The 14,473-nt window shown below is 39.8% G+C and overlaps 1 protein-coding gene across 9 annotated transcripts in view; it reads right to left on the bottom strand.

The window, feature by feature from the left end:
* ralgapa2 (Ral GTPase activating protein catalytic subunit alpha 2) overlaps positions 1 to 6,720 on the bottom strand; it is a 122,197-nt gene extending 115,477 nt beyond the window's left edge. For 5 of the 9 annotated variants that reach the window (XM_054796885.1, XM_054796884.1, XM_054796889.1 and 2 more), the window contains exon 1: positions 6,092 to 6,719. In XM_054796885.1, coding sequence (XP_054652860.1) covers positions 6,092 to 6,197 — 106 coding nt within the window. In that variant the 5' untranslated portion in view covers positions 6,198 to 6,719. Of the gene's footprint in view, positions 1 to 6,091 lie in introns of all 9 variants that reach the window. The other 4 variants (XM_054796881.1, XM_054796883.1, XM_054796882.1 and 1 more) reach the window with 1 other exon arrangement.
* Between the last annotated feature and the right edge of the window lie 7,753 nt (positions 6,721 to 14,473).

The raw sequence follows: 14,473 nt of genomic DNA, 5'->3' as shown, positions 1-14,473 counted from the left end.
CCTTAATAATCGATCTATGCTTTTAAAAAAAAAAAGTTTCAGACATTGTATCCACTGGTAATAAGAAGTATCTGACAAAATGAAGCCCAGTTTACCGTGTTGAACTTCATATATTGAATTGAGAATATTGAAACCGTTGCAGACTCCAAATTTGAATTCCCTACAGCTTAGAAAATAACCAAAGGAAAAATATGCCACAAGTTGCAGAAAACCTTTTTAGTTAAGACTTCATAACGACTGCCAAAGTCAAAGAACTTGCTCCGTGACGCTGGCTAATCTTGGATTTGTTAGGGTTTGAAAATAGTGGTTAGCATGTTGGCCAACACAGTAACAGCCTGGAGATCGGGAAGACCTAGGTTCGATTCTCCCTTGGGCATTTCTGTGTGGAGTTTGCATGTTCTTCCCGTGCGTGCGTGGGTTTTCTCCGGGTACTCCGGTTTCCTCCCACATTCCAAAAACATGCAGGTGAGGTTAATTGGAGACTCTAAATTGTCCATAGGTATGAATGTGAGTGTGAATGGTTGTTTGTCTATATGTGCCCTGCGATTGGCTGGCGACCGGTCCAGGGTGTACCCCGCCTGTCGCCCGAAGTCAGCTGGGATAGGCTCCAGCATGCCCCCGCGACCCTAATGAGGAGAAGCGGTATAGAAAATGGATGGAATAAATTGTACTCGGAATCATTTGTTTGCTTAGTTAGCTCTACTCTTTCTGCCTGATCTGATTACCTTCTTTCAGAAAAAAAAAACAGTCACAAATGACACAAAAAGTCAGAGCACAACACATTTGCACAGCATTTCAAGGCATTGGTTTAGGATAATTAAGAAGCTCAACGAAGTGTCCAGATGTCCGGACTCCAATACTGCATTTTGCATCGTTCACTTCGCCTGATCTGTGTCTCATAACAATCTTGTCTCTTAATTTTAAGTGACATAGCAGAGGGCATGATCAGAGTAAATGAGATAGTTGAGTGTTTTATTTTTAAGAAATTTGCAAACATTTACAAGAAAATATTTTGACTTTGTCATTACGGGGTGTGTAGAACTGTGACGTAATTGTGTGTTAATGTAATTAAGTTTAAAGGATCTGGATTTTGTGACACCCCCATCATCACTGTAGTGCACAAACACCCCCCCCCCCACCCCCCCACACACACTTTCTCTTCTTTCTAAACTGAATATTTTTGCCGTTAAAGCATACAAAATCTGTTTCCAACCTTCTAAATATGCTTTGTAGCATTATTAGAGCCTTCAAGACATGAAATAACACTCGTACAGTCACTTTTACACTTGTATTACCCAATATAGTAGATATAATAATACAAAACATGACGCCATACACATTTGTAACATACACTTTGTGCTGAAACCGTTACTGACACGATGGAGTGACTAGTGTAGAATACGGTTTGTGGTTAAGGAGCGACTCACAATGCACTTCAATGGCTTTATTAACGAGCAGAGAACACGTATGCAGTGAACATTCACACGGGAGCTGCTGTCAGCCACAGCTCATGCCCCTATCTGCTCCCTCCACACTGCTAACCAAAGACGCTGCTGCTAACAATCTGTGAAACACAACTGTCAACTCTAGCTAGCTGACATTACACAGGTCACTCCCCAGGCCCCACTCCTTAAAAGGTGCACACAATAACTCACAGGTATTACACTTCATAATCAAGTCTTCTAAATGCCTTACATATGCAATTTCACTCATTTGGCCATTTTTATGCTTCAAAATGCTTAATTTAGGCCAAGAATCCTAACAGTTTGCTTAAATATGCATATTTCTTTTACTAATAATAGGCCGTATTCAACGAACAAAACAGCACTCATTTATTAGTGCATATTGTATTCAGAAGCAAACACTTTATTTTTCTGACCTCACCAGCTAGCCGCAACTACTTTCTTCAACACCAAAAACTCACCAAAACTGAGCTCTAGGAACAAAGTCAGGGAAAAGTCACTGGAGGTGCACAACACTGCTGATGGGGATGTCATACAACGTCATGTCAAAAATCCGAACTAGCACTTTAAAATACAGCAAGTAAGTGAAGGAGGGTGAACACTTTTTGTAAGTAATATCGATATCTCGATGACGTGTATGAAATTTGTTGGTTTTTAGCTGTTTTAAACTTATTTTCAACTTGTGTGTCAACTAAGAATGCCTACTTAAAGGACAAGTGTTTTCAGTAATTTTTAAAAAACTTGTTTTTATACTTGTTTGACAGTTACGAATGTTCATGTGTAAAATGTTACTTAATTGTACTCATTAGCTGTTAGCTCATTAATGGTACTTGTCTGTACCGTTAATGTGGGTTTTATAAAGATGCAGTGCTGTGTGCAGTAAATACTTTAGATTGTTAAACTATATGGCACATCGTATTGACTGTAAAATACAACACCAGTGTTGCCATTCCCATGTATTTTCATTGTAAATAAAAAAAGAGAATGAGCTGGAGGGGTGTTAGCTCTTTTCCTATTACTCCCTGTTCACCAGCATCCCTTATAGCATCCCTCCTCATCACTGCTTCCTGTCCACACAGGAACCAGCAGTACCAGGAGGAAATCCTTCCGTCGTCACCAACATATGAACTCAGCAACTCAACTGCTGGATAAACACACTTTAACTGCACATGTAGGAAAGAAAAACAGAGGACACGCAGTCTGCCAGAGTCCGGCTTTGACCTCCAGTGCAACCTCTTTGGGTTGCAACTCCACTTGACATTGAACTGGTGTATCACGGCACAAGAAACCCAGCTCTGCTCCTGTATTTTAGCACAAAAATGTAGGCCAACAATTAGCAGCATTGACTGCCACAGTGGCGGCATGGTGCATTTGTACAAAAAAATCAATGTTAACAGCCCCCACGTCTCAATAAAACTGCTTGCAAATGGGTCAAAGTGAGGACATGCCTGATTATAGATGCCTACTCGGGCTGGGCTGCAGGATTCTGCAAAACATGTGGATTCTGACTTTCTTGTTTAAAATTGAGACAGCGATTCTCTGGGATTACTTTTTCCACATACAGTACATAGGGTCATGACCTGCAGTTTTAAATAAATGACAGTGTTTTTTCATTATTATTGTTATTATTATAATTATTATACTCCTCATTGTTTTGTTCTGCTTTAAATAATCTTCCAATGGTCTTTCTGTCGTTCTTCATGGGATGTCCTGGAAGAATAGTTGACGGGGGACCTTCTTTATAGAAATGAACAGAAAGACCATCAAGACCATCCAGTCAAAAACATACAACGCTCTTACATCGCATCTTACACTGATCATAACTGCAGTTCCATGGCTCATAATTCCCTCTAGTAAACTTCCTTCACACTTTCCAAGTACACACTGACCCAATTTTGTCTGCTCAGGACAAGGGTTCTTCAGTGCACCATATGTTCTTCTTGAGAAGACATGATAGCTTACAGCTAAAATAAAATATTGCCTAAGCAATCTGTTTTGAGTAAGAAAATGGACTTTCACTTGTATAACGCTTTTCTACCTTCAAGGTACTCAAAGCGCTTTGACACTCTTACTACATTTACCTACAGATGACGCAGCATCCGGAGCAACTGGGACTTCAGTATCTTGCCCAATGATACTTTGGCATGGTCACGGGCGGATGGCGCATCAAACCAGCAACCTTCAGATTGGGAGCCGACCAACTCTACCACCTGAGCCATGCCTTTCGCAGTATGTTTTGGGATATTGTGTTTGTCTGTCATTGACTAAATATAACCTTCAGATTGCCCTGGTTATTAAATCCATTGCATTTCAATACTAATCATAGTAGATTACAATGGTAGATGTTTAGGAGGGTTTAACAGCAGCTACCCACTGCTTTCTAACTGCAGAATATGACGCTCACGCTGGAGGCTTCATGAGGTACACCCACACATCAAGTTTAACACACGAGTTGTCGCAAAGATTTTTGCATTTACGAAAACAACAAGGCACTGATTTTGTTGACACTAATACAGGGTTATCAATCACAAAATGTCAATCCATCCTATCTATTTTCTACCGCTTATTCTGTTCAGGGTCGCACAGAGCTAAAGCCTATCCCAAGATACCAGGGGGGCGACAGACATCCATTCATATTCATATTTAGCGAGTATTCAGACTCCGCTAGATTTTCGTCTTGAAAACAGTGACCAGCGACTAATATGGCAACCTTTTCTGGTCTTCTCTAAATGCTCTTCTCAATGAGTCCTCCCATCCAAACGCACTCACAGACGGCTCCGTCTTGCTTGTGACAAAAAAAAACGAAAACCACAAACAGATGAACGTTCATATGTACTGCTATACATATTTCTTTTCATGTTTTTTACTCACTTTTTGTCTCTCCCACAGCGTCCATAAAAATGACATGCTCATGCGTCATGGACTATTTTGCAAATTAGACAATGGGGGAAAACACTGCACACTGTCACTGACAGGGAACTGAACCCACTCAGCGAGAGTCAATCACAACACCAGGGGTGTCCAAACTTTTTACACCGAGGACCGCAACTGAAGAATCAAAAGATGCTCGAGGCCACTTTGATATTTTTATAGTTTTTTTTTTATTTTGTAAAAAAGGCTAAAAAAAATACAAATCAATTTCAAGACAAAGGTTTTGTTATTATTAGTTATTTATAAAACTATTCTGCTTTTTCTCGTCATTGTCTGCCTTTTTGCTCTGTATTTTCCAATTTATGTTGCAAAATGGCCCCCAGGCCGCACTTTGAACACCCCTGCGCTAGCCTAGACACTGTACTGTATTATATGCTGTATATTGTGTTTATAAGTGCTTCTGATGTTTTGGTTACTTATTGAGCTACATGACAACATACAGGCAAAACATAGAACATCTCTCTCAGCGTAATGCAGTTGTTATAAAGCACCTCAGACCACAGCCACAATAAATGTGTCACTTAAGTCCCTGAAAGTGCCAATTAAAACTGAGCATTATTATCAAAAGGGAGGATTGTGTGGTTGTACCTGATGTTGTGGCTAGTGAGTGTATAAGTCACTTCCCAGTCAGATGAAGTGTACGGTGCTTTATTACAATACCATACACTATGTAACAAAATGAAAACATATCCACGGGGTAGCAACTTGATGTCAGCTGCTCCAGGTGATGAAGGTGAGGGATAACTATTGCTCATGTAATACACAGTACGCTTGGAGTCAAAGCTGCCTTTTGCTTGTGCCATTGGTGGGAAATTGGTATGACAAGATTTCTTTGTTTGGGACATGTGTAACAGGTTACACTGAGGAATATGACTTTTAGCTGCACAATTTAACATGTTCGAAAAGGAGGAGGAAGAAGAAGCAGATGTTTAATCTCACCCCTTCTCTATGTCTATGAGTGATCATACATTCACACCATATGTGAGGAAAAAAAGAGAAAGAAACAAGGGAAAAAGGTATTGAAATCATAGAAAATAAATACAAAATAATAGTATAGTATAAAGTACAGATACGATTTTTTTTATTTTTTATGAAATTAATCGTCAATATTTAAACCGTTAAAGAGGTTTGTATTTATAATTGATAGAAAATTAAATCCGCTGGAATAAAAATACTAAAGCTGAATTAATAAATACGTAAACAAATAGTGTGTAAAACTGACCGAAATGTGTAATTCATAAATAAATGCCGAATGCAAACAAAGCAATAGGCTGTTAATAACGAATTGAGTTATATTAATGCTATGAGTAAAGACAAAGGACTGGATGAAAACAATTGTTTGGGAGGCAACGCAGCAACTGATACACTAACGAGGCAGTTAGCATCGCCAGGCTAGTTAGCGAACACAAGAGCTAGCTTAAGGTAGCGAGCATCCACGTTGTGTCACAATGGATCATTGTTACGTCAAGCAATATGCAAAGAAACGAACGCAGTGCGGCGAACACGCCAAAGTCCGAGTCGAGCTATTTTGTAAATTAACGGAACCTGTCAGCAAGCTTACTCAAGCCATGTACAGTGACATCCAGCCGGCTAAGTCGCCGACCTGTGTGACGATAGTCGGCTGGATGCCTGCTAGCTAGCTTGTCTAGCTTAGCGACAGTGATGCAGCACCAACAGCACGGTGTCATTTCACTCACCTAACAGCGAGCGCAGGTGTTTCAGCCGAGTCACAACATCCTTCTTTGGGTCCAAAACTTTCTGTGTAGATTTCTTGACGTCTCCATGACCCCTTCGTGTGAACATTACGCTGTATAATGTAACCGTGGAAGCCGATCACCTGTGTTTTTACCATACAGCAAGGCTCCAGTGTGACTGTCACTTCCCTCGCCACCACTCGATGCTTGCTCGGTAAACATTCGCCCCACCGCCGCCAGTGTTTTTTTTTTCTTTTTTTTTTTTTTGGTGAGAGCGTAAACACGGAAGCGCGTCTTGACAGCAAGGAGTGGTCTGGCTATATGGGGTCTGCCTGGTTTATAACCTCACATTTTAACTTGCTCTGTGGGGACTTTCTAATTTCACCATTCGTTTCCTGCTGTTACTATAGGAGTATACTTTCCAGCAAGCGTTGACATTGTCAAGAAATGTATTATGTCTGGCGTCTAGTTGAGCCCGATACGCTGGCGTACGCGAAAAATGCTTTAAACCGCTTAAAGTAACATTGAAACTAGTTTGAACCAATACGTATATACAAATATATTTGTGGTATAATAAACAAAAGACATTTCATAATTAGACGTTAACGTCATGTGGTTGTCATAATTCCAAAGCGCCCTCTGGTGTCTCGGAATAGAAAGTCACTAAAGCGGATGAAATTCAGCCAGTCCCGGAAGTGCATTTGTGACATTCTTGACTGCTGATGTAGAATAATACTGCTTAATATTATAATAATAATCATGTATTTATTTTTTAAAAGATGGAATTGTAGTACCAGTAATACAATTATCTGTTTTACAAAATATTTGTGTCATGGGAGTAAATATCCTAACTTTATTAACTATAACAGGAGATTTATGATACAAAAAACTAAAGCAGCAGAAAAAAAAACAAGACGTATGAAAACAAGTTAATACATATTTTAAGACTGTGTAAGAAAAAATATTATATAGTCAATTATTACGCAATAACAAAGACAACATTAGAGCAGTTTGGGGCATCCTAAACAGTAACAGGAATGGTTCTTTTGCAAATATTGAACCAAATCTGGAAGAATGGATCCCAAATTTGAAGGGTATGAAAGTATAGCTATACTTTCATTCCCTTGCTCCAGTCCAGACAGGCATCCTAACTCCATGTTCCTCACTGACGTGGCAAAAAGGGAAATTGTTGATATTGTCAACAAATGTAAAGCAAAAACCTCAACTGATTGTAATGGAGTTGAAATGGAAATGATAAACAAAGTCATTCATGAGATTGCAGCACCACTGACGCTCATCAGTCATTTGTCATTTCCCACTGCTAAATTTCCAAATAATATAAAAATAGCTAAAGTAGTACCAATTTTCAAAACTGGAGACAAACATAAATTCACAAACTATCGACCAGTTTCGTATTATCTCAGTTTTCTAAAATCATTGAAAAGCTATTCAACAACAGGTTGGATACATTTATAAATAAGAATGAATTGTTCACAGACATCCAATACGGATACAGAGCCAACATTTCAACTTGTATGACACTAATCAAAATAACCGAGAAAATGACCAACGCTATACAGTAGACCGCAGGAAGTGGGTAGCGACAGTATTCATGGATTTAACAAAAGCATTTGGTACAATTAATCACAATATCATAAGTCATCTACTAGAAAGGTATGGAATCAGAGGGTCCCCAGTGAACGAGTGGGTCATTTCTCTATGCCTTCGGGTTGGGGAAAGGGCCCTGACTGTCGTTTGTGCGTACGCGCCAAATGGCAGCTGGTGATTCTGTAGTTTTACTGGGAGACTTCAACACCCATGTGGGCAATGACAGTGTGACCTGGAGGGGCGTGATTGGGAGGAACGGCCTCACCGATCTGAACCCGTGCGGTGTGATGTTATTGGACTTCTGTGCGAGCCACAATTTGTCCAGAACAAACACCATGTTCGAACGTAAGGATGTCCAGAAGTGCACTTGGCAACAGGACACCCTAGGCCGCAGGTCGACTTTGTAGTTGTCCGCATGTTCGGGTCATGCGGGTGAAGAGAGGGGCTGAGCTGTCAACTGATCAGCACCTGGTGATGAGTTGGACTGGATGGCGGGGGTGGATGCCCGATAGACTTGGGACATCCAAACGTGCAGTGAGGGTGTGCTGGGAACGTCAACTCTCAACTCCGGCAGAGCTTCGCCTGCATGCCGGGGGAAGACGAGGATATCGAATGGGCCGTATTCCTCTGAGGCAACCGATCGGAGCTGTGGCCACAAGGTGGTCGGTGCCAGTCTTGGCGGCAAGACCCGAACCCGATAGTGGACGGCTTTATAACCTTTTCCAGAGTGATAGATCTCAGTTTATTTCAGTTATGTTTTATCGCGGGGGGGAATCACTTTTTCACAAAGGGCCATGCAGGTTTGAGTTAGTTTTCTCCCCTAATAATAAAAAGTTTTTCATTTAAAAACTGCATTTTGTGTTCAGTTGTGTTGTCATTGACTAATATTTAAATTTGACTGGTGATCTGAAGTGTGACAAACTACTTATACTTATAATAAGAAATCAGCAAGGGGGCAAACAATTTTTCACACCACTGTATATATATATATATATATGTTAACATATATATGTTGTGTAAAATACCTTTTGCAAAAAGTACGTATATCTTTTAGGAAGTGCAACTGTCATTGTAGACTAATGTATGCAAATACTAAGCTCACTCTGAATACAAACGATCTCTCTCTTCACTCTCTTAATATAAAGTATTAAATCATAGATGATAGTTTACTTGGTTTCCTTCCCCCATTCACCTCAGTTCAACGTTCAATTAGTTGGTTTGCTTCCAGATTTAAGAAGCACAAGGCATCAAACATCAACACTGAGCATAATGTACATGTTTTATGAGCGGCTACTCAAGGGAGCTCTCCAGCAGTAATAATGCTGATTTAAGGTTATATTAAATTAAATGTCATTTAAAAGATTTCAAATGTATTTGTTCAGTCTGGAATTATGAACAATATGTAATTGTGACACATATACATACTTGAAACCCTTTGCGATGTCATTGTTTTTTTAACCTCTTTGCCTTACGTTTGCATCACAATGGCGTTATGGCTGACCAATGCTCTCAATAACAGAGTGCCTTTGAATGTATGACATTTAAAACGTCATAAATATCATTATTCTGAGATGCTGTGTCATCTATTGATATGAACCTGAATGCAAAAATTGAGTTTTGACAGATAACTGAAGAGCAGAAGAAATATTGACTATTCATAGCTATTTGTGGTACAACCAGGGCACCATGCTCTTCCAACATTTGCCAAGAGAGGGCGCTCGAATCATTTGGAATGAAGATATCTAAAACCAAAGTACACACAAGTTATACTCCAATTAAACAATTACTGTACACGAATTATTATGCTAGTCAATTATTCTGGTCAGTGCAGCACTCGTAAATTATCAATGCATCTGTCCATTTTCATGCTTACCCTGCACAGGGTCACACGGAGCTGGAGCCTATCCCAGCACACTTTGGGCAAAAAGTGGAGTACCAGTCAATCACAGGACACATACAAACAGACAATTACTCATATTCATACAGTCACTGAGTGCGGACCGAACCCACGCTGCCTGCATGGAAGACAAGGAAGTCAATTGCTAGACCCAGTGTGTCCAAAGCTTGGCCTGAGGGCCATTTTCAGCCCACTGTTCATTTTTTATTGGCCCTTAGCATTTTCTGAAAGTTGAATCATTCATGATTAATAAGGTATATTATCAGATAGTACAATGGTTTTAAAACTATTTGTTTTGTGATGTGTAACACAAAAGCTGAAATGTGGATGTTTTCTTCAAATAACTTTGACTACATGGCTTGGTTGTACCATCGTACAAAATGGATCAAATAGCCCCTACATCCTTTAATTTTGATATATTTTTTTAAATGAATCAAATCCTCTTTTTAAAATCTATTATTATTATGTTACGTCTTTGATTTTATTTGAAATGTTTTACACGGTGGCCCAATGGTTAGCATGTTGGCCATACAGTCAGGACATCTGGAAGATCTGAGTTAGAATCTTCGGTTGGGCATCTCTGTGTGGAGTCTGCATGTTCTCCCCGTCCTCCCACATTCCAAAAACATGCATGTTAGGTTAACTGGAGACTCTAAATTGTCCATAGATATGAATGTGAGTGTGAATGGTCGTGGCTTGCGACCCTGCCTCTCGCCCGAAGTCAGCTGGGATAGGCTCCAGCATACCCCCGCAACCCTAGTGAGGATAAGTGGCATAGTAGATGGTTGGATGGCTGTTTTAGATACAATATATACCTTGTTGCCTTTTGTGAGTTTCTGTGGTGTTATTTATTAAAGTATGTCTTTTATATACTGTATAAAATATGATATATAATGAAATATTATTATATATTATTATTAAATATTATTATACTCTATACACTTTGATGCACTGTGGTTGTTTTAAAGTGCTTTAATTGTAAAAAAAAAAAAAAAGTGCTTTACAAATTGGACTGGAGTCAGTGGAAAAAGTTTGGACACCCCTGCAGTACTTCCCATCAGGGACTGCAATAACTGGTGATGGAACAAATCAAAACACTGCTGCGTTGTTCAGCAGACCGCCGCTAAATATTTAGTCCCGACAATATTGTTGAAGTGATTGTGTCTGTTTTTCAAGGTTCTTCAAAATATCGATCTTGAACAACAGGAAATGAACAACAGAGAGAATGGGAGCTGGAGCCAAGGAGCAAAAAGAAGAGTGAAATCCGCCTTTGCCCTGTTGTTTGGTACGCCACTCATTATCTGAAGTGGGCCATTCTGAGAAAGGAGTAATCACCGCTGTAATCACCGCTCAGTCTTGGCAAACCTGCCCTGTTGTTCAAGTGCAGTTTATTGCTCATTATCTGAGATAACATGGACCATTGATAATCTATCAACAACAACAGTGAGACTGAATGTTTTCTTCCCCATAGGGCCCTGCACCTGCAAGTATTGAGCTCATCTTATTTTCCAAATGACAGGCCGAGGCTATTTATTATATGCTTTGTCTTCTATAAGGCCAGACACCTTAAAGATAGTTTAGTCGAGCAATTTGTGTCTGAGACTTGTTTCCATACAGAGCTACGAGGGCCTGTGACCAAAGGGTGGCACTGCAGCCTCATAAATGTAGACTCCTCTTAGGGCCAGGCTGTCTTGTCGCCTCTCAATTGTTCCTACAAAGAGCTTGGTAATACTTGACTTTTCTCCTTATGTGGTTATGGATTTCCTTTTTCCACAATTAAGTGCCATTAAAAGCTAATGTATCCAGTTAAACCACATTAAGGCGGTGGAGTGGACAGTGGCATATTTTCCCATCCACATAGTGAAAATAGGCACTCTAAGCCACCTCTTTTTGAACATGTTTTATTTTATTGGGAAAATGAAAAAATGAAATGAAATGGATAAAAAAAAAAGATCATCAACAGCTGTTTCACTCATGGCAGACGATTTACATAAATGAAACACAATCCTGGTTACTAACGTAGCAGTCAGGTGTGAGATTGTTTTTAAATTCACTTAAATTATTTTGTCAAACTGCTCCACACAATTGTACTTTATTAGGTCAACACGCACCAAATTATGTTTTTGGTGTTTAAAAATATAATACAACTGTGTGGATTGTTTTACCAAGAAATATTAGTTTAGTCAGAACTCCCTTTTTTAAGTTAATATTAATTTAAAGTACAATAATTTAATGTAGTATAATAATAATAATATAATACAATAGAATTGAATGAATAATAGAATAAAATAGAATGGAGTAGAATAGCACAGATTACCGTAGATCCTATTCGACATCCCTGCTGCCACCAGGGGTCGTCATAGTGCCCCCAACTGTCCAAGTTATCCAAAATTTGTTAGGTTCACAGCATAAAATCCTTAAATATCTTCAGTTTTTATTATTTTTTAAATTTGATCTCTACTAGAATATATAGTTATTCACTCTCATTACCAAATATATAGATGACGCTGTGTATTAAATACATCCAAGCGATTATTCAAGCTGGTGTTTGTAATGCACACAGTGTTTTGGAGCACATCTCCATTGAGGTTAATGAGGGGGCACTCTGAAGTAATTAAAACAAGAGCGTTATAAGGCGACTGTTTCACATAAGGTACTCATTGCAAAATATGCTATACTTAATTAAAACTCTTCGCTTCCAGCATTTTGGATCTTCCCAGGTAATCTGCTGTGAAATTAATAAGGATGGCGAATTAAACCGCTAATGTTGGCAAAGAAAGGCTATTTTTCTTATGCAGTATGCATGACAGGGGTCTCCATTTGGAATGTGAGATCCATATTAAGCTGAAAAATACTTCTACTGGTTCTCGCCGTAATCTGATTCCAATTTCACTTGGGATGCCACACCGTCGTGACAAGCCAGGGGACGTTTAATTGAAATGCTTGCGCTTTTTAATTGGATTCTGTTAAGATGTGAATTACAGTCATCTGCCTTTAAAAGCTGATACCGCCTGGTTACCAGTGGTGATCAGTTAAGGAGCTGAAATAATGCCTCCATTCAACGCTTCAGTGAGAGAACAGTCTCGAAACTGCTTGTTCAGAGGCCTTGCATTTCAAAGACAAAACATTTATCTCGTAAAATGAATTGTTTTTAACAGCAGAGCGCTTTGGACCCGATGCAATACTTAAGCATGCCTTTGCAGTAGATTCAAGGTGGCACATTGTAATTCTCTTGATCAAACCGTCAATCTCCAACACCGTGAACTCATCGTAGACACTACTCATTATCACCACACTACATTAAAACGCACGACCATCCCTTGCGAATACTTGAGCTGTCAGATATCCATTCCAAAGCAACACGGCAGTCATGATATCATAGTTAAGTTGAGGGTGTTAACATCAGACTCTGACAAGTTCACTCCATGTGTAGGTGGCACACAGCCCAGCTTCCTTCACCTCCTCAAGGTTTGTGCTCTCCTAACCTCTACATTGAAATGTGTGTATTCTCCCATTCGAGGGCCAGTGTCACCCCACTGTGCAAAAAAAAAAAAAACATTCCTGCTCTCCCACTGCCGCCTCATCCACCTACATCCATGACCTCGTCCGATAAGCTTGGAGTTCATCCCTTTTACTGATTAGTTTGCTGGCAGATTGAATGCCTGTGTGTCACTGTTGGCTCTACCTGTGTGTAGCTGGATCAGCAGGTGGCTGCTACACTGTCCACCATGATACTGAAATCATGATTTACTCTCTGCCTGCCCAGCAAAAGCTGAATTTATGGGAAGTAGATGCCATCTTTGGGTAGTTTATATTCTAGAAAAATGCTGGTGCTGAGATGCAATGCTAATGCTACACACATAACCTGATAAATTTATTCTATTGGATTTATATTGTTGCCGGGCCATTAATAAGTTCTCTGGCAAAATTCACTGTCCTTCTATATAAAGTGTGTGTATATGTGTGCATTCACATGTTTTTATTCGTTGCCTTGTGTGTTATTTATGGCACAAACTGGAGCCACAGGACTGTGAAATAATAAGCACAAGAGGGATTTCACGCCTTTTCCTTGCTGGAAAGATATGTTTTCCCGCAGTCTCCCCAACAAACTTTGTTTACTTCCACGGGCTGCAACAACCTACATATTTCCTGCAAACCCCATACAATTAAAAGGTGTCATTACGTATGGGTTCCCACGGGTATAGTGCATTCAGGTTTACTTATGTTACACCTCTGGCCTTTTTATCGTGGTTATCAATGGCAAGCTGTGCATCATTAGAAAAAGACAAACAGCCTTGTTTCTTTCTGGGGGGCAGACAGAAAATCAATGCTCAGTTTCCCATGAGCACCTAATTAGCTGGACACTTGTGAGCTGTTAAAACACAGGCCAGATCTCTTTGTCCACCGGGTCGATAGGACGAAATGCACGAGAGACACCTTCATTGCAGATAAAGTGTCAGAGAGGTGAGGAGTAAACACACAAGTGACACTTATGGTCTAGCACGTCTCACACCCACTATATGCTTTGGTAGCTGGGATTTCAACTTTATCGGCCGACTCACAGACATCTCACACTGAGGGCAACAAAATGGGCTTTCTTATCTCGTACAAATGCCTCCAATGATTTTTGATACACAGTCCACCAATAATACCTTTGTTGCTTATGTTACTTTTTTCGACAGAGCATTCATTTCACTTCCACAATCAACGGTTCGGCCAAAATTTGGTGAAAAAATACACGTCATAAGCAGTGTTTGGCGCGACGGCGTTAAAAATAATAGCATTGCTCACACCATTATTGTTTTCCAGTAAGACCCTCAGCACATGTACGTACACAAAAGCGGTTTCCGAGAGGCAATCAACAATTTTCAATCATGCTG

The sequence above is a fragment of the Dunckerocampus dactyliophorus genome, chromosome 13 (genome assembly GCF_027744805.1).
Source record: "Dunckerocampus dactyliophorus isolate RoL2022-P2 chromosome 13, RoL_Ddac_1.1, whole genome shotgun sequence".
In the NCBI taxonomy this organism is placed as follows: Eukaryota; Metazoa; Chordata; class Actinopteri; order Syngnathiformes; family Syngnathidae; genus Dunckerocampus; species Dunckerocampus dactyliophorus.
Note: the sequence above shows the minus strand (reverse complement) of the source record. Positions and strands in the feature narration are given on the sequence as shown.